Source organism: Agelaius phoeniceus, chromosome 24 (assembly GCF_051311805.1).
Source record: "Agelaius phoeniceus isolate bAgePho1 chromosome 24, bAgePho1.hap1, whole genome shotgun sequence".
In the NCBI taxonomy this organism is placed as follows: Eukaryota; Metazoa; Chordata; class Aves; order Passeriformes; family Icteridae; genus Agelaius; species Agelaius phoeniceus.
In genome coordinates this window covers 4,759,295-4,779,427 of record NC_135288.1, presented here as the reverse complement: position 1 = coordinate 4,779,427, position 20,133 = coordinate 4,759,295, and the positions used below count along the sequence as shown (strand labels likewise).

At 60.7% G+C, this 20,133-nt stretch overlaps 1 protein-coding gene across 6 annotated transcripts; it reads left to right on the top strand.

Annotated features, from left to right (window-relative positions):
- Positions 1-55: 55 nt before the first annotated feature.
- KCNAB2 (potassium voltage-gated channel subfamily A regulatory beta subunit 2) lies at positions 56-18,462 on the top strand. Of its 6 annotated transcripts, none has more exons than XM_077190101.1 (16): positions 57-154; positions 5,512-5,630; positions 6,007-6,048; positions 13,793-13,836; positions 14,201-14,238; positions 14,420-14,499; positions 14,937-14,981; positions 15,146-15,190; positions 15,287-15,330; positions 15,455-15,541; positions 16,669-16,754; positions 16,970-17,090; positions 17,203-17,297; positions 17,479-17,599; positions 17,690-17,778; positions 18,078-18,462. In XM_077190101.1, the coding sequence occupies exons 2-16, from the start codon at positions 5,554-5,556 to the stop codon at positions 18,165-18,167; spliced, it is 1,104 nt and encodes a 367-aa protein (XP_077046216.1). In that variant the 5' UTR covers positions 57-154; positions 5,512-5,553; the 3' UTR covers positions 18,168-18,462. The 6 variants fall into 6 exon arrangements, with proteins under 6 accessions (XP_077046218.1, XP_077046216.1, XP_077046217.1 ...); XM_054647690.2 differs by lacking the exon at positions 57-154 and adding an exon at positions 2,035-2,403; XM_077190103.1 differs by lacking the exon at positions 6,007-6,048 and having other exon boundaries at positions 56-154.
- Positions 18,463-20,133: the final 1,671 nt, after the last annotated feature.

The following is a 20,133-nucleotide window of genomic DNA, read 5'->3' as shown; positions in this document are numbered from 1 at the left end:
GAAACGGCGTAGCGCCCTCGTCATTTGCATGCGGCGCGAGAGGCGGGCGGCGCGGCCAATGGGTGGCGGGAAGGGCGGGGCCAGGCGCGGCGGGGCGGGGCCGCCCCCCACGAGGGCGGGCGGCGGAGCGGCGGGAGCGGCGGACGCGGGGCAGGTGCGGGGGCGCGGGGGGAGCGGGGCCGGCGGGACCACCGGGACATGGCGGGGGCGGTGGGACCGGGCAGGGCCGCGGGCAGCGCTACGGGCGAGGCCACCCCGCCGCATGCCCCTCCCGACGCTGCCTGGTGCGGTGAGAGGGGCCCTCGCCCCGCCGCCTGCTCTCGGCCCATCGGGACCCCGGGCTGTGCGGGGATGCGGAGAGGTTGGCTGTCCCTTCGTTCCCGCAGCCAGGCAAGATGAACGCTGTTCGTGATGCTCCGGTAGCCTGCGGCCTGTCACCGTACAGCGGCAGGGCAGGAGCCCCGGTGACACCGTGTGAGCCGCCGGCAAAGCCCAGTGACACGGGGGTGGGAACATTAGATTTTCCCCCGAGCCGATTTGCGCACAATGAGTCAAACGCCGCGGATCCTGCAGCTCCCTTCAGTTTGCTGCCGTTTCTTAGTCCGTTCCTTGTCTCGGTGACCGGCGGGCTGCGGATGGAAGGAGCCCCGAGCCCTGTGGCGGGTCCCCGGTCCCCTCGCAGCCCAGGTGCCGCTGCCTCACCATTTCTTCTGCCAGGCCTGAAGCTCCTGAGCTTCTCTCTCGCTAGCCTGCATTTTTTTGGGGCTGTTTTCCTCATGATGGGGATCCCCATGGGCCCCGTACCTGTTCAGCCTGCGGCCAGCACGGGACTGCTCACGCAGGCACCACAGGCTCTCATCCAGGTGAGATGCGGTCTGTGCTGCTGGCAGGTGTGGGCAGGGCACCCAGCCTGCTTACCAAAATCACAGCTTTCTTCCCCAAGCATTGCTGGGAGCCACGGTGCAGCAGTGGGTGAGTGCCAGAGCAGGCTGGGCGAGATGTACCCAGTCTCTGTCACATCCCCTATCCAGGCCTGTTGCATATATGCAGTGATTTTCCAGCTGGTGAGCAGAAAATTCCTCTACACGGAGCTGCCAACAGCAGATTCAAGAGAGCTGCTGGTTTTTATTCTTTATTACTATTATTGTTTTGATGAGGAGGGTGGCAGGGCCAGCTGTCACCTCCCGCTCATGGCCTGCGGGTCTGTGGGTCAGATGCATCACGGAGCAGGAGCTGATCAACTTGGCACATGGCTCCCACCATCTGTGGGGGTAGCAAAGCCACTGATGGGCTGGTGCTGGGAGCATCCCCAAATGGGACGGGGTTTATGACCTTCCCTGCCTGTTACTGGCTGTTCCTGGAAGTGCTTGTGGCATGGAAACTGGGCACCCTGGCAGTGCTGAGTGGTCCTGTCAGTGTCAGCATGGTTTGGAGCAGGCACTGTGCTTATTGGCCCCATCACTGCCAGGACCGTGCTGAAATGGCAGAGGAAGTGCCAAGATGCTGCCGTGGAGCTGAACAGGACTCAGCTGAGGGAGAGGAACCAGGTTTTCCTAATTTATAGCTGCCAGAGCACCACTGTGTGCGCAGCCTGTCCCAAACCCTGGGCCCTTCTTGCTGGCTTGGCCTCTAGTTTTCCTGTTAGATCCAGCTGCACTGGTGTTGTTATCACTGCGGGATCACTGAGTCGCACTGCCACAGGGACCAGCCTGCTCCACTTACTGAGGTGGCACGCTCCAGGCTGGTTTTTTTTTTTACCCAAGATAGCCAAAAAGCCAAAGGCACTGAGAAGGCGTGATGAGCACAAGGAGGATGAGTGGCCAGTGGCAGAACGCAGCAGCCGGGTGACCCTGGTGCTGGAGGCAACCCTGCAGCATCACTGCCGACGCTGTATTTGATTATTTTAAGAGAAACACACCCGGCGCGATGTGAGGCAGTGATGATGCAGCTCCTGCCCAGGCTCCCCGTGGCCCCGGACGAGCCTTCCCCCGCCTGAGCTGCGCAGGGGCGGCTGGTGGCAGCCGCTCGCTCGCCCACGCGCTGCCGGTGCCGGGCTGCGGCGCCGACACGGTTAAAGGCACCGGCGGGATCGGGAGCCGGCTGCCGCCACCGGCGGAGCCAAACTTGCCGAGTCAGGATGTGAGAGCGGCTCTGCAGCATCCTTGGGTGCTGTCGCATCCCGGGGCGCGGAGGGCTCGGCTTTCCCCCCTCTGCCAGACGCCTTTTCCCGGGGACGGAGCGGGAATGGGGTAGGAACCGTCATCCGCTGCGTTTGCCGCCGGCTGTAGCAGCTGCTCGGCACCGGCGCCGCTTCCCGAGAGCCGCGGAGCCCGCAGCCGGGTTTGCCTCGTTGCCTTGTGCCTCCCGACCGCGCATCGCCCTCCGCCCGAGCACCGGAGACAGGTAGGAACGGTGCTGGCTACCGCGGCCGTGGCTCAGCCGTGCCTGGCCGGCAGCCACGGCACCGCGGGGACCCGGCAGTGTCACACACCGAGGACCCGGCAGTGTCACACACCGGGGACCCGCGTGGACCCCGTTACTTTGGCTCTGGTGTACGTGACGGCAAAGCCGGAATAACCCCGGTGCTTTTGGGCTGTGTCATTGACTCGGGCAGCTGAGCAGCGCCGGTGCCGGAGCTTCGGCGGTCACGGGCGACCTCACGTGTCGCAGCTGAGTCCCCAGCGCCCGCCTGCCGCGTTGTCGCGATGATGATGATGATGATGATGGGCTGGGGAAGGCGCGGGAGCCCACCCGGGCGGTCGGAGGCCCCTGGTGGGCTGGGAGATGCTGCGCCGCAAAAGAGGCTCCCGGGCCAAAGGAAGGGGCAGGGCTGCTGCTCTGCGGATCCCTGCGGCGCCGGTGCAGCCGGGGGAGGGGGGGCACGGGACCAGCACGGGGCATGAGCACGGAGGTGACGGCAGGAGGTGACAGGAGGTGCCGAGGCGACAGGGCAGGGCAGCGTGAGTCATTGAGCTAAAGTCACCTTCCCCCTGGCATGGAGGGGGGCATTTGCTGCACAGTGAAAAAGGGGGAGAAATATGGGGACAGGCACCTGGTGTGGGGAGATGCGACATTACCTGCATCCCTCACCTGACTTGGGCAGGATGCTGAGGTGCCCATGGCAAGGATCCCCCAGCTCTCCCTGCCCCAGAGCCTCACTCTTGGAGGATTGAGCTCACCAGAAGCAGCAGTTTCATCCCTACATTTGCATTAATTCCATGTCCAGTTTCACCCGCTCCTGCTCTGATGGCAGCATGTCTGGCAGGCTGCAGTGTGTGGTCCCCCCCATGCTGGCCCAGTTCCCGGGGGCTTCCCAGCCATAAACCATCCATGTCGCAGCATCCACACTCCTGTACCCCATTGTGCTGCCAGGGATGGGAATGGACCTTGGTGGGAGCACAAATCGTGAGGGTGTCCTTCACCTGACTCTTGGGTGCATCCTGCAGAAGAAAACACTTTTCTTCCCTCTCGGGCCACTGCTGAAACTCCCGCAGTTGCAGGCTCACAGCTGAGTTGTGCCATGAGGAAGCTGGAGGTGCAGGAGCAGTCTAAGGGAAGCACCAAGCTGCTGACACAGAGGAGATTGGACTTTTTGTGGTACCTTTGGCTCTGAGAGCTCAGAGGGATGAATTGGTCCTAAATGCTGGGACACTTTGGTTCCTCAGGATGCAGAGCCCTGACCCGTGTGCCCGTGGTCCAGCTGTGCTTGCCAGCAAAGTCCCTCTAGCACTGCCAGAGACTTGCCAGCCACTGCACTTGGTCCCCGCAGCATTGCTGAGAGGCAGCAGGAAAGGGGCACCGGGTTCTGCTGCAAATTGCAGAGATCTGTGCTCCTGGGGGCACCAGAGCCCCTTGGGACACAGGATCAGCCAGTCCTGAGCCACGCTGGAGTCCGGGATTGTGGCAGGGCAAGCAAGGAGCTGCATGGCTGTGCTGGGACACGGGGGTCCAGCTGTCCCCCTGCAGGACAGCTTCCCTCAGCTTTGTTTTGCCACCCTAACGAAGTTGAGCTGGCATGAGTGGGCAGGACAGTGCCCGGCCAGTGGCTGCTGCTGACCTGGTGGTGCTGCAGGCACCAGGAGAGGCTGTGGGAGCTGTGGAACCAACACTCACAGCACCCGGGAGAAGCCGGGGGGTCACAAGGGCTCGGGAGGCTCGGCCAGGTCCTGGTTGTAGGGCTCGGCAGGGTCCTGCTCCAGGCTCAGGTCAGTGCAGCTGGTTCGGGAGAGAGCGGCTCCCTCCTGACTTCTGGAAGATAAACCCGGCTTTACTGAGGCTCCCTGGGCTCCGGCTGCAGCGCGGCTGTGGCCAAAGGAGCCAGGAGGAGACGCTGCACTCCTGCAGCGCTCAGGAGGAGGGCGATGGGGATCTGTGCCGGGGGCTGCAGCCCGGCCGGGAGCTGCGGTGGGCAGGTGGGCGGCTCCGCGGGGATGGGCTCGGCTGCCGCAGCTGCTGCCATTGGGCTGCGTGGGCTGCAGGGGCTGCGCCGGGATGCAGGCACGCCGGGCCGGGATGCCAGAGGGATGCAGGATGCGGGAGGGATGCGGGATGCTGGCACACTATGCTGGGATGCAGGATGTGGATGCAGGATGCAAGCGTGCCCTGCTGGGATGCGAGCAGGATGCAATACGCAAGCACACAAGCACACAGTGCCAGGATGCAGGCATGCTGTGCCAGAATGCAGGAGGGATGCAGGATGCAGGCATGCTGTGCCAGGATGCAGGCGGGATGCGTGCCAGGACATGAGCACACTGTGTAAGGCCATGCTCCTGCTGAGCCCAGGGCAGCCAGGAGGGAGCCCAGAGAGCTCTCAGTGCCCATCTGGGAAACAGAGCAGCTTGTGATCTGCAGTGTAAAGATGGCATCTCACCGGCCTAAAGAAAGAAGGGATAAATTTAAATCCCAGCCCCAGTTCTGTAGGGAAGTGTCATTGTTTTCTGTGATACTTGAAACTGCTGACAGTGTTGCAGGGGCACGGCTCCCAGGGAGTCGTGCTGGATGCCCCTGCCATGGGGACAAGGACAAGGAGGGTCAGGGGTGCCTGGGGGTGAGCCCTCCTTTCCCTCGGAGCTCCCTCACCCCTGTGCACACAGTCAGTCACGTGTGGGCTGCAGGAAAAGCCAGTCTGTTTTCCTCCCCTTAGCTTGTCCCTTTTGGAGGGACCCTCGGGGACGGCTTTGGGTTTTTCAGAATGTTTCATTTTTCAGGCCCGTGTTTCCTCACCATTTCCTGAGATCTCAAGACCCCCGGAAGTTTGGAGAGAGCAGCCAAGCTGGGAAGTCAGAGGAACAGGGCTGGAGCGAGATGGTTTTGGGATCAGTGGGTCAGGGTGTAAGCCCCAGGGTCCGAGGCCAGCAGAGCTGCTGTGCCCACACCTCTGCCAGTGCCACATCTTGGGAGCCTTTTGCACCTTCTGAGCCTTTTGGCTCAGATCTCCTTCAACAGGAAGTGCTGTCGTGCGCGTGCCCCAAAAAACTCATTTCTTCCTCTTTTCCTCTTCCCCTGTGGCAGGGGTGAGGCAGCGAGCGGCTCCGGGGAGCCCAGGCTGGCTCCATGTATCCCGAATCCACCACTGACTCCCCAGCGCGACTCTCGCTGCGGCAGACGGGCTCCCCAGGGATGATTTACAGGTAAGGCTGCAGGGCAGTGCTGGGGGGACTCTGTGGGGCTTCAAACCCAAGCCTGTGGCAACCCAGAGCCACCACACTCCCTGAAAGTGCTCTCTGATACTCCTAAACTGCCCTGGCATGCTTTGTGCAAAGGCTTCCAGCACAAAATCCCCACACTGTAACAGCAGCAGCAGCGTTTCGGGGTGCTGGTGCCTGTTACGGGCATAGGGGGCACTTCCAGGGTCGTGCCAGTGCCTGCTGCAGTGTCCACTGTGCTGTGACATGGGTGTGTGCCCCTGGCCCTTCCCACAGCCACTGACTCTGCCACTCACTCCTGCTCCTCCTTTCTAACGGGGTTTGTGGCATCTTTCTTCTCTCTCCCCTTTGCTGTCGGAAGCGCGAGATACGGGAGCCCCAAGCGCCAGCTCCAGTTCTACAGGTAACCAGGCCTTTCCCCCTCCCCAAAATCCCTCCAGCAAGTGGCTGTGGCTCCTGCCCATGCCCAGATAATGCTGGCACAGCACTGCCCTGCCCAGTGTGCCAGGGTCCCTGTGTGTGGGATGGGCGTCACATGTGTGGCATCGCCTCATCGCCTGCTCGTGGGTTCAGAAGTGCAGTGTGGGGACCCTGGGGTGTGGCTGGGTGGGGGGGACTGTTCTCACGGGCTGTCCAAGCAGCAGAGTGTGGCCACATGGCTGTGGGGGACATCCACTGTGCGGTATGGGGCTCAGCTCAGCTTGGGGGGAGCGTCCCTTGCCAGTGCTGTGCCTGGAGAAGGCCTTAGCTTTTCCCAAGAGCAGCTCTGGGAAAGCAGCCAGCTGGTCCGTGGCTCCTGCTATTAGGAGCAGTCTCATTAAGTGGTTCAGGAGGCAACATTTGCCCCCATCACCCTTTTACTGTCTGAAGTGAGGGCAGCGCTTCCCCACACACTCTGCCAGCAGCTGCTCCAGCGCTCCCAGGGCCACAGCAGCCCAGTGGTGTGGGACTGGGTCTGGTCTGGCTGCCCTGGGGTGAGGGACTGGGGGCTGCCCCTCGACAGAACCATGGCACCCCCACTCCATCCCACACATGACGGGAGGAGGCGAGGTGGGCTGGCAGTGGGATGGCTCAGTGGCACTGACAGTGTCTGTCCCAGTGCTGCCGCCAGCACTGCTGAGCCCCAGCAGTGGGCAAGTTTTGGCTGCCAAACTGGTCTGAACCACTGGACACATCTGGTGCAAAAGGCTCCCAAAGCCAACAGGCCGGAGCTCGTCCGTAGGGTGACTTCAGGCAGCAGCCACCCGTGTTCATCACCCGGTTCCGTTTCGGGGCTCCCTCCTGCTGGAGGCTGCCTTTCAGTCCTGCCACAGCCCAGCTCTGACTCCACTGCTGCAGGGACCACAGGAGGGCTGTGTCTGCCTCAGGGCACCGTCTCTGCTCCCTGATGGCCCCAGTGTCCAGCCGTCCCCACCGCCCTGTGTGCTGGTGGCAGGGGACCTGTCACCGCAGGGCGAGGGGCGGGCGGTGCCAGCGTTGATAAAGCAGCGGCACATCCCTGGGCTTTTAGTGAGGCGCCATGAATAATTTAACTCCCCTTCGCAAGGAAGAAAATCCCCTAATAGGGCTAATGGAGCGCGGCGAGAAGCCGGACGCTGGGGGCCCGGCGCAGCCGCCAAGTGCTTTGGACGCCAAGCTCCGACACTCCCCTAATGCAAAACAACGCGGCCACCGCCGCTCTTATATCTGCCCTGGGGCAGCCCGGCCGCCCAGAGCTGCGCTGCTGCTGCTGCTGCTGAGCAGCTTCCCCGGCGCGGTGAGTCGGGGCTGGGCACGGTGAGCGATGAGCGGGGATGGGCATCGCCGCGGGGCAGCCGCTGCGGGCAGCGGGGAGATTTTCCATGCGGGGCGACTCGGGATTTGATGGCTTAAGGTGGTTTTGTTTTGGAGTTTGGGGTCTTCCTGGCTTTAGGCAGGCTGGTGGGTGCCAGTTTCCCAGCTTGGCAAGCTAGGCTGGGCAGATATCTCTCCGGGCAGCTGCCCTGCCTGTCGCCCACTTGTTGTGCCCCTGATGCTGCTAACAGTGCTGTTATCCTGCAGAGCCTGTGCTCTGTCCCCCATCCCTGCTCCTTCCTTGCAAAACGACCTCTCCTGCTTGGGCATGGCACAGCTTATCCTGCTGCCACTCATCCCAGGAGCACTGGGATTTCTGCTATCAAATGGCCATGAATGCACCCACCACCTCCATGCTCTCTTGGCCATCCAGTTCTGTTCTGCCGAAAATCAGGGAAGTGTCGAGATAGGGCAGCTGGTGGATTCCCATCCCATTCCTCAGAGCAGCCCAGATCAAACCCCCAACTCTGCTTGCTGCAGCCATTTGGCTGCTGTAGAGCAGCGGTGCAGCCAGCTCAGGTTTCTCCTTGCTGCTGTCAGGTGAGGGGATTCTACCAGGGCAAGGAGATCCCACTGGGAACAGGGAGATTCCACCAGGTGCCCATACCCAGCAGGAGCCACTGGCATTGCCCTAATTAAAGCTACCAGCACGGCAAGGGGCTGGTGCTAGAGGTACTGGGTGCAGTCTCCAGCTTTGAGGTGTGGCAGGAAGAGGCTGATGACCAGGAGGATTCAGTTTGGCTTTGCCACAAGAGAGGGAAAGGTTTCCTTTCCATGTCTCCCAGCTTTCCCAAGGCCTCGCTACAGAGCAGGAGGAACACAGAGTGGTCTCTGGCAGCACTGGAGGAACCCCAGGGTTTTGCTCATACCTGGCCAGGTGCTACTCCATATCGTCTGGGTTCCTTCTCCTTTCCTCTGGAGGTCACACCTCAATGGCAGAGAGCCCTTCACTTTTGGCTCCTGCAGCTGTCAATTTGAGCTTCACAGGGAAAGAAAAAACCACCAGTGGGAGCCTGGCTGGAGCCTGATGCCGGTGTAGATGTGTCACAGTGCATCCCCAGCGGCCACTCTGGCACCAACACCACAATTTTGGCCCCGGTCGCTGCTCCCTGCAGACACTGAAAACGAGGGAATTTGCGAAGAGAGGCACAGAAATCGAGCGGCTGCCACCAGCAGTGAGGTCCCAGGCACAGAGACAGCCAGGACTGGGGTGTGTGAGAGCCCACCCTGCAGCAGGCTATTTTCAGCAGCCGCACCGGCTGGGAGGTCGCTGCCGCGGCGGTGGGGAAGGTGTTGGCTGGTGGCGCACATTGCGGCAGCGTGACGCAGGCACGGCGAGCACCCGGTGCCCACAGACCCTCTGCCATGTCCACCCTTTGCAGGGAGCCCCACAGGGACCGCATTCCCATCCCAATTTTCCTTGCCCACTGGCACACAGAGCCAGATTCTCACCAGCAGTGCTTGTGCCGCTGCTCACTGTGCCTCGGCCAGCTCCTGGGGCACGCTGCGTGCCTCGCAGGGATGCAAACCAGTGCAGCCCAGCACAAACTGGGAGCCAGCACAGCTGGGCACAGGCCAGGCTGCTGCATCGTGGCTTGGGCCAGCTGTGGCAGGCACCACTGCAGCCTCAGGCATGGACTGTGCCACATCCCTGTCCTGCTGCTTCTCCTGTTGTGCTTCAGCTCTCACGCCAAGGCTTTGCTCTGCTTTGCTAGAGTCCCCGCGTGTGGGTGCCACCACTGTGCCATGGCAATGCGGGCAGGGCTGTGCCCTGAGTGGCGAGGGAGCCCATGTTGTGCTTTCCCAGCTCTTTCCGTAGCACCAGAGAGTGTTTGGCGGCGTGGCTGGCCGGCAGAGCCCACGCTCGGGTGGCAGGATGCTCTCCATGACCTACAGTGAGAGCCTGCGCAGCGTGGCCAGCCGGCCCAGCCCCGAGTGGGGGCTGCCCCCAGCCCCCCGGGCGGCCGACGGGCTGGAGCTGCGGCGGCTGCGGGATGTGCGGGCGGCGGCGCGGGCGAAGACTCTGGAGGAGTTCCTGCGGATGCACGGGCTCTCCCTGGCCGACAGCACCGCCCGCGCCACCGGCATGAAGTACAGGTAAGGCAGCGCCGCGAGGGCGGCCAGGGCCGAGGTGAGGGGATGACACAGGGGACGCTGCTCGGTGCTGGTTTGACACCTCGTCAGGAGAGCGGCTCTCACCTGAGCTCACCTCGGCTCCCCTGTGCCGCGCCGAGGCTGGGAGGAGCCGATGCCCTTGGAGAGGCGGCAGCCGATCAGCGCCGTTAGCACTTTCCTGCTTGGTGATCTTTGAGCTTCTCGCTTGACATTCCTGTTTGCTGTTTGGGCATTTGCAGATGCAAACACCCTGTGAGCTTTAAACATTAGGCACTAGAGCAAACAGCCGCCAAAGAGCTGTTTCTGCCTCAGAGGTGTAAATCTCCATCTGATGCAGGTGCACCTCTGCCTGACTGGAGGGGTACATCTTCGCCTGACAGGGGTTCTTCTCCACCTGAGGGGTGTAAATCTCCATCTGAGGGGTGTACATCTCTGCCTGATGGGTTTTCATCTCCTCCTGACTGATGGGTGTGCATCACAGAGCGGGTGCATCATTAATTTTGCATGTGGGTCCTGGTGCAAGGTGTATCAGGATTTCAGCCAATGTCCTTGTCAGGAGGACACTCCAGGCAGATGGAGAGGTGGCCACAGCCCCTGAGAGGTATGGGGCTGCCCTGCCCAGTGCACCTCTCCCCTGGCATTGCAGGTGGGGCAATGGGATGCACAGCCAAGCACCCTCAGTAACCCAGGTCAGGCTTTGGGGGACATCAGGGCTGAGGACAGTGGCTGTTCTCCAGTGACAGTACAGGGCTGCCCCTTGTCCCCCACTGCAGTGAAGCCCCCGGAGCTGGCAGCTCTGCCGGCTCCTGCCGTGCTGCGCCGCGGGTCAGGTTCCCCTCTGCTCGCAATGACCGCGGTAACATTTACACAGTGGCAAGAGCCCATCTAATATTCATGGGGACATTATTTATTGATGGGAGCAGCTGGCACAGACACCCCAAAGGTGCTCCTTCTTTGGGCATGTCCCTGCTGCCACCAAAATTTGTGGGGTTTCTCATCTTCTGGGGGCTGACAACTGCTGCCAGGTCCCCCCCGCACTGGAGCCGGCGCTGGCACTGGTGCCGGCAGGATTACCAGCTAAGGAGCTTTGTGAGAGAGGGAAGCGGAGGAGATTACAAGATTTTTCATTAGGTTTGGGGCAAATGTGCATAATTTCCTGCAAGCTCCATCGCTGCATTTTGCTCCATCCTGAGGGGCACGGCAGGTGCTGGCAGCCAGCACGTGGCTCCGGCTGCAGGACGGTGCTGTAGTGGGGCTGACTTGTGTCCTTGCTTCGGCAGGAGGTGCTAGGCTGGAATTCGCCTCACTCGACTTCGCTTGCACTGGGAAAAATAGGGGGAATGTGCTGCTGGGGGACAGCTTCGGCAAGCAGCTGGGCTCTGCCGCGGGAGAGCCATCAGCATCGTCGCCACCGTGGGGTTGCCGATGCACACACGCCTTGCTGCTGCCAGAGGGTTTCGTTTCGGACCCGTGCAGGGCAATCTGTGCCCCAAAGCGCAGCTGTGCCGGCAGCCGTACCAGCGGGGGGATGCCCAGCGGGGCGCAGGGATGCCCTGCCCCGCCACGGCCGCACTCCGGAGGGCACCGGCAGCGGCTCTGCCTCTCCTGCCCCCACCTGCCCGAGCGTGCCGCTCGCTCGTTTCCTGAGCTCATCAAATATTGAGGGCAGGAGGGCTGACGGGAGCGCTCCTCGCCCGCCGCCCCGCAGCCCCCCGCCGTCACGTTGGCGGCGCGCGGGAGGAGCTCCCCGCCTCGCCCGGGGCGCCGGCTAAATTTAGGCAGCTGGCGCTGCTGCCCGCCGGAGCAGCATGCAGGTCTCCTTTGTGTGCTCCGAGCACAGCATCAAGAGCCGGAGCGCCGAGGACCGGCTGAACCGACAGAATGCCGGCAGCCCCAGCCTCGGCACCCGCGGCAAGTTCCGCGCCGTGGCCATGGTGGCCCGCAGCCTGGGGCAGCTCTCGGTGCAGAACGCCCCTTCCTCCAGCGACTCCAGCGTCAAGCAGCCGGGGATGAAATACCGGTAGGAAAAGGGCGCTCGTGGGGCTTTCCCCGTTCCTCATTGCGATCCGGGCGGCGAGGGGGGACTGGGGGTCAGGGGCGCTCCCCTTATCTCCGGTTCGCGTCCGGCTCTGTCGGTTTCTCGTCGCTAAAAGTGCTGACCGTGCGCCTCCGTGCGCTTCCTCGCTGTTTGCTCCTGTCCCCTCAGGGCAGCTTTGATCCAGCGGCGCGTAAAATCTTCAGGATGGGGGAGAGAAGGGACCCTAAAATTCAGAGTAGGATTAGTAGCATCCTCAGTGTCTGCCAAGCCGGGCTGGCTGCCGAGCCGGGGGGGTCTGGGAGTCACGGTAGCGTTAATCCGGGCTGCCATGGCATCCTTTCGGTGCTGCCGGAGACTCAGTGCCCTGCGAAGTGAGTGCAGAGCCGTAAGCAGCTCTGGCTGCCCATGGTGGTTCTGGAAAGGGGGTGATGTGTGCATGTGGGTCCCCCCCGGCCGGCACCCACAGGGCTCACACACCCCATGTCCTGGCTCTGGGGCAGAGCACTGAGAGCTTCTCCCATTGAGGTTGAGTGTGCACCTGGGCATGGGGCTGGGGCTCTCCCCAGATGAGCATGGACCCCAGGACAGGGTAGGGCCCCCCCCCAGATAAGCCTGCACGCCATGGTCCAGCTGCCAGCGGCTGCGTGCCTCCGCTGCAGCCCAGATGTGCCAGCATTAGGCAACAAAGTGTGTAAGGCCAGCAGAGCGCTGGGGTGAGCCTGGCTGTCACCCACCAGTGTCGTCCAAATTGGCTGAGTCCCCTTACCTGGGTACTGGGGAGAGGGCTGGTCCAGTTCTGTCCAGCTCTCCCAACACCAAACCCTTGTGGTGGTAACAGCAGTACTGGGACAATGCACGGTGGCATCCTCAGGGCTCAGTGCTCCTGCCCCACGGTCAAGTCCTCATCCAGAGGAGGAGCATATCAACACCCTCTCCCAGGCAATGGGTTATCAGCTCGGGAGTCCCCACTGGTGGCTGCTGGAGGGACAGTGGCACAGGGGGATGCTCCAAGCAAGCGGATGGGATAAGAAGGCCATAGCAGTGTAGGGGAATGCCTGGCCTTCCCAAGGTCTGCCCGTATCTCTGTTGGGCAGCCTGTCAACACGCTTTTGGGCTGGGAAGCCAAGAGCAACAATGGTCACCTGCCCAGGGGAACCCCAGCAATGCTCTTGGAAAGCCCAGGATGAGGCAGGTGCTCTCCTCTCCACATGGCAAACCCAATCACAGGGACTTGAGCCACCGCTGGCCCACAGCCATGACCTCTCCCCACCACAAAATGCTTTAAAAACACCACGGGACGGGGGAGAGCCGGTGCCTCCAGCTGCTGGGCAATAGCATGGCAGCACAAGGGATGCTGCCCTGACTCAGTGTAGCCCACGGTTGCCCGTGGCTGGGCCGCAGCCACTCCCTGCCCGGCTGCCGGTGCCCGTGTCGGCGGTGCCGGCGGTGGCGGTGCCTCCGGTTGCTATGCGACACCCGCGCGGGCGAGCTGCCGCGGCTCACCTACACTTTATTTATTTTAACGCTCATTTCTTGAGCCTTTGTCATTTTTAACAAGTAACTGGCTCTCCATCACCACAGCGAAGGCGTCTGCCAGCCTGGCCCCCTTCCTGAAAGCTGTTCTCCAGTTCCTTGTGCCGGTCAGATTTTCTGGGGTGCTCCATTTCTCCAGGATGTTGCTCCACTCCCGAGCACCCTCGCCTGGTGCAAGCCCTGTGCTTCCCTGTGAGATGCAGAGAACAGGCACAACTCGTGCCATATATGGGATGCTTCAGTCCTGACCACCAGCATGCTGGCTTCTCTTTCTCCACTCTCATTCCCCAGTGCCAGCGGCACTCTCAGGGCAGCTGGACACCCCAGCCTCATTATGGGGAGCTGCTTTAACGAGGTCACTGCTCTCCCAATAGCCCTGCCAGGCACAGCGTCACTGCGCAGGTGCAGGCAGTGCCACTACCGAGATGCAGGATGCCCAGCCTGGGATGGCTCATTAATCAGTTGAGATGGGACTCTCATTGTGGAACCATCCCAGGTGGGGATGGGACCCAGGGGACACCACCACACCTCCCAGTCCTCACGCCCGGTGTGTTTGGTGGCATGCAGGATGCATGAGACAGCGTTTTGGGGCTTTCTGGCACCTTTCCTAATGGTCTCTGTCTTCCAGGAACCTCGGGAAGTCTGGGCTGCGTGTGTCCTGCCTGGGTCTGGGTAAGTGCCAGGGTTTGCCACAGCCCCTCAGCATCCCCTCAGTTCCGCAGCAGCTGCCGGCACTCCCCGGCCAGGGCAGCGCTCGCTTGCCCCGGTGATGTTTGCAAAGGGAAGGAAAGGGTTTTCCTCAGCCCCGCGGCTGTTTTGAGTCACGGCCCAGAAATTGTCAAATTATTTTCTCTTTTCCTGACACGATAGGAAGCGACTGGGCCGTGCTGGGAGCACCACAGTGCACGCGGCAGGGCCAGCTGTGGCCACCACGTGCCAGGGCTGTGCTGAGGGAGCCAGGGTGGGTGGCCTTGATGGGGCAGCGCTCACTGCTCACCACATTCACCGTGCACACCCCTCTCTCTCTCCCCTGCAGGAACATGGGTGACTTTCGGAGGGCAGATCACAGATGAGGTAAGGCTGCACCCCTTCACCCCGTCTCTCCCCTGGTGAGTAGGGAGGGGATGGGGGCAGTGGGGATGGCTGTGGCCTGGGTGCATGCAGCATGCCGGAGCTCACCAGCGCTGTGCGCACGCGCCCGCGTGTGCGCCGGCTCTCGGCCACCCCCTTCACCGACCCCACTCTCTCCTCGCAGATGGCAGAGCAGCTGATGACTTTAGCTTATGACAACGGCATTAATCTCTTCGACACGGCAGAAGTCTACGCTGCTGGCAAGTAGGTACCCTGCTTTGTCTCACCCTACACCCCGACTCCCACCAAATCACAGCGGCAGTGGAAATATCCCAGGTTTGCCAGCTGCAAAGCAGCTTCCAGGATGGGGCTCTGAGCTCTTGTTCATGGGGGGAGTCATGGTTCTGGCAGTCCCATGCTTCCTGTGGTGGCCTCTATCATGCAGATGTAGCCATGCACCCTCTGAGCACAGCTGTACCCAGGGCATTGGCATGTGCCCACGCATTCACTTAAAATTAGCGAGCTCATGCACTGGGGGCAGCTCGGCTCTGGGCGCTGCAGCCAAGGGGCAAACAGTGTCCCCACAGCCACTGCATTTGCCTCTTATTCTCCTGGGCTCTGTGGCCATCCCTGCTGGCTGTCACCACTCCCCATGGCTGCACCTGCCAGGTGCCAATGGCTGATGTCCCCTTCCCTTGCAGGGCCGAGGTGGTGCTGGGAAATATCATCAAGAAGAAAGGGTGGAGGTAAGCTAGACTCCGTCCCTATTTGGCAAAAGCATCACTGTAGTCCCGATGGGCTGGGAGGGGAAAGCTGGTGGAGCAGCCTTGGGCAGGAGTGTGCCATCCAAGGCAGGGTGCACGGGACTTTGCAGGTGCCACCACCAGTGATTGTCTTTTTCTCCCTGCAGACGGTCCAGCCTGGTCATCACCACCAAAATCTTCTGGGGAGGAAAGTAGGTAACACCTGTCCTCCAGTAGAGCAGCTGGCATGGGTCAGGCTCTCACCCCAGGCTCTCACCCCAAGCTCTCACCCATGTTTCCTTTTGCAGGGCCGAGACAGAGAGGGGCCTGTCCCGAAAACACATCATAGAAGGTAGGGATAGGGGTGAGGGCGCTCTCCAGGTGCTGCTGGCCCCGGTGCCAGACTGTGCCTCACCTTCTGCCTCAGTGCTGGCAGCATAGGGCTCAGCACGCCTGACAGCCCATCCCTGCTGCAGGTCTGAAGGCATCTCTGGAGCGGCTGCAGCTGGAGTACGTGGACGTGGTGTTTGCCAACCGGCCTGACCCCAACACGCCGATGGAAGGTGGGTGCGCGCCGCGGTGCCTCGCTCCTCCCCGCTGCCTTTCATCGCCCTCGCGGTTGGTTTGCGCCAGGCTTGTGTTTCAAGGGCATTTTCCCTCCCAAGCAGAATCCGCTCCTCTGCCACCACGGTTGGCCCGTGCCACAGTCACACTTCTGCCACCTCCTGCCCGGCGCCAGGACCCTCTCGGGCCGCGGCGGGGCGGGGTGGCAGTGTGGTGGCAGGTCACTGCCCCCGTCCCAGCAGCGGTGACTCCACTTTCTCTAAATCTCTCTTTTATCACCAGGGGACCCATTTAGTTCCTCCAAGTCCAGGACTTTCATCGTAGAAGGTACTCCCTGCCCGCACTCTGCCCGCCAGCCGCTGCCTGTCCCAGCGGTGTTTCCTGGGGCAGAGCCCCCACTCCTCTGTGATCCCCCATCCTTGTTCCCCCCTCTCAAGCAAACCCTGCCATGAGATGCAGAGGCAGCAGCAGCACAACACAGACACCCCCCTCGCCCTTCAGACTGTACTGCAGTTTAAAGGATAAAAAGCAGAGAGGCTCCCACCCCCCAGGGTCCTGCCATGGGGTGCCCTTGGCACATGCCAGGGTCTGCAGCAGGGTCCCTCCCCACCGGGGCAGCTGTGAGCATGCTGGGCTGTGTGCCTGGTGCCTTGCCCTCCCCGCTGCTCGCCTTTGGCTGCAGAGCACGCCTTGGCTTGGCCCCAGCCTGCATGGCTCAGGGCTGGCTCCCCCTAAGATCCCTGAGTGGCTCACACAGGGCTCAGGCTTCCCTCTGTGGGTCTCTGTGTGTGGGCAATGCATCAGTCCCTCCCCCGGCAGCAGTGCCAGTGCTGGTAACCCCACAGGGCATGGGGGCACTGGCAGAAGCCTGAGGCTGCTGTCCATGCAGGGAGAGCCTGGCACCGTGTGAGCATGTCAGGTCGGCTGCGGTCCCTGGCACATCCCGAGTGGCTGCTCCCTCTCTCCCCATCCTGCTCTTCTGAAAGCATTCCCTGGACAGCACCCAGCTCCCACCGCAGCACGGGGCAGTGGGATGCTCGCCAGCCATCAGCACCGTGCGAGCCCCCTTCTGCCAGTGCAGCCCCTGCTAAACCCCACCTGCCCCTCTCTCCTTCCCTCCCGGCAGAGACAGTGCGAGCCATGACCCATGTCATCAACCAGGGGATGGCCATGTACTGGGGGACCTCGCGCTGGAGCTCCATGGAGATCATGGTAGGGGCCCAGGGGACGGGGCGGCCGCAGCGGAGCAGCCCCAGCGATGCTGCTGACGTTGATTCAATTAGACAGCAGCTGTTGGGAGCCAAGCGTGTGCAGATGCACTTAAGCCTTAATTATTTTTCGGGGTGGCCGCTCAGGACTTGGCTGGGGGGCTGGGCAGGGGGCTCGGGGGGGTCGGCAGGGCGCTGAGGCTCCGGGCTCTTCTGCAGGAGGCGTACTCGGTGGCCCGGCAGTTCAACCTGATTCCACCGATCTGCGAGCAGGCTGAGTACCACATGTTCCAGCGGGAAAAGGTGGAGGTGCAGCTCCCTGAGCTCTTCCACAAGATAGGTATGACAGTGGGGATTCCTCCCCAGCCCCAAAAAGCACAGTGCTCCCCTAGCCCAGTGCTGCTGGGAGCTCGGAGCAGCGGTGTCATCCCCCTGTTCTGCTCTGTCTCCAGGTGTTGGTGCCATGACCTGGTCCCCACTGGCCTGTGGCATCGTCTCGGGGAAGTACGATGGGGGCATCCCCCCCTACTCCCGTGCCTCGCTGAAGGTGAGCTGCACCAGCGCTGGGAGGGCATGGAGAGAGATGGGGGAGCAGGGCCAGGGCCTTGCAAAGTCCCTACGGGAACAGGAACTCCAGGAGCCACAACCCAGGGAGTTTGGGGATGCCCTGCCTGTGCAAGGTGCTGGTGCACCCTGCTCCCACCACAACACCCCTTCCCACTCCCCAGGGATACCAGTGGCTGAAGGATAAGATCCTGAGTGAAGAGGGCCGGCGGCAGCAGGCAAAGCTGAAGGAGCTGCAGGCCATCGCTGAGCGCCTGGGCTGCACCCTGCCCCAGCTTGCCATCGGTAAGAGGATGGGCAACAGCAGGGGACAGCTGGGGGTGACACCAGGGATATCTGGGCCATGCTCAAGCTCTGCTCTCCCTTCTCTCCCAGCCTGGTGCCTGCGCAACGAGGGTGTCAGCTCCGTCTTACTGGGGGCCTCCAATGCCGACCAGCTGATGGAGAATATCGGAGCAATACAGGTCAGTGCTCCCAGCAGGAGCAACATTTGCCCACAGCACTCATTGCCGTGCTGCACTGTGCGGGAAAAGGGGGTTATAAACCCGGCTTCACGACAGGTTTTGCTTGTCATGAAGGCGAGAAGCAAAGATGAGGCTTTGCTTGGCTGAGGGGGCAGGGTTGGGCCTGACTCAGGCTCTCCCTAACTGGGTCACCCTGCCGGCAAGCTGGCACGAACGTGGTGGGGTGGAGGCGGTGAGCATCCTCCCGCACCCACCAGGGTCACCGTCCCAACTCCCAGCATTGCCCTCATCCCCCGCAGGTCCTTCCAAAGCTGTCGTCTTCCATCGTCCACGAGATCGATAGCATCCTGGGCAACAAACCATACAGCAAGAAGGACTACAGATCCTAAGCGCGCCCGAGCACGCCGCGCAGCCCTCGCCGCCCGTTCGCTTGCTTTACGCTTTGTTGGAGCAAAGTGGAGAAGAGTGTGGTTTGCACCGCGAGCGCCGAGAGCCAGCGCTCCACCCGCGCTGCCCCGGACGTGGCTCCGCGGCGCAGGGACAGGAGGCGAGCCCCGAGCTGCCCTGCCCGCAGCCGGACCCGTTGCATGCGTGGCTCCTGCCTCCACGGTGGCGGTGGGCGCGGGGTGCACGCGGGTGCTGTACGCCCACGAGGCCAACAACACGAAGCTGTTCCCCAGCCTGCGCCCGGGCCTCGCCTCTGCCCTCTCCCACGGCACCGGCACCGCGCGGCTGCGGGTCCTGGAGAGCAGCTGCTCCCGGGGAAAGGGGGAGAGGGGTGGGTGGGATGGTGACAGGGAGGGAGTTTGCTGCAGGAAGAGCTGGGGTGCTCCGGCCGAGCACGGGGCAGGGCGGGGGGAGTGTGTGTGGGCAAGTGTCCGTGTGCATGGACACACGTGGAGACGCACGGACATACAGACACACGGGGATGTGTGGATTTGCAGACAGCAGCTGTGGAGGTGCACACAGCCCACAAGCACCTTCAGTTGTATCTGCACAAAGCTACTGAAAGGCTCCACACATGCACCCACGTACGCCTGTTACAGGGGTGTCTACAGACACACACACACACACACACAGAGTCACACACGGACAGATGTAGCTCTACCTTCACCTCTATCCCTGACATCAGTCTCTGAGAGATCAATTCCTATTTACATATATAGGTACCTGTATGTAGATGTGTTCACACGCCTCTGAAAAATACATGTATAATGTATATACACACAGGTAGACACCTGTGTGCTTGTGTATATACAGACATACATGGTTCTGTGTGTTGATCCATATATGTAATATATAGATGTGTACATATCCATGTAATTGGATATATATATAAATAGCAATATATTTATATATATATAAATATATTGCTACAGCAGCATCCATGTTTGTATGGATACATGCACATGTGAAAATTACTGATATGTACTTAAATGTGTGTGTATATGCAGATAGATGTGTATATACAGATATATGTGTAGATGTCTCTATACCCATACCCAGCTTTTTAACTATATACTCATGTCTATACATCTATAAACATATGCCATACATACACGTGGACACAAATATTTGTAATTTAGATACAGCTATAGCTACATCTATATAGCTGTATGTCTAGCTATAGCTATATATATGGATATATGTATGATAGATGATAGATAAAGCTATAGAGAGAACAATATAGCTATATGTATCTATCTCCTTTTAGCTCTCTGTGTACTCTGTGCAAAACATTTTGCCTATATCTATATAGATGTATCCATAGCCACATACATTTATACGCAGTTTCCTCTGTGCACAGATAAACATAAAAACTGTAAATGTAGGTGCAGACCCTCAGCTTTGTGCAGTGTGTGTGAGCTCTGTAGTGTGAGCTCTGTGCACAGTGTGAACTCCACGCTGTGTGTGTGTCTCTCTGCTGTGTGGCCGTGGCTGCACCTACAGCCCCACTATAAATGTGCATGTGTACAAACACAGAGGGCTCTCTTCTGTATCTGGTTGAGAGTCAGTGTGCACACCTGCCACATCCACACCCCTACACCTTTAGGTACATGAATTTACCTGCAGCTAAACCTCTACAGCTTTACCTATACGTGTACCTCTGTCTAGTGAGCTACATCAATGTTTGTGTGCAAACAGAAAGATACACATTCATATATGTGTGTGAAATAACAAACATATATTTGTCTGTGAATATACACACACATATACTATCTCTGTCTAGGACAGCTATACACCTTTACCTGTATCTACACTTATGTATAAATATATGAAAATTACAAATACGTGTGTGTCAGTGTACACATACACAATGATCAATACACCTATACAGCCATACAGAGATATGGA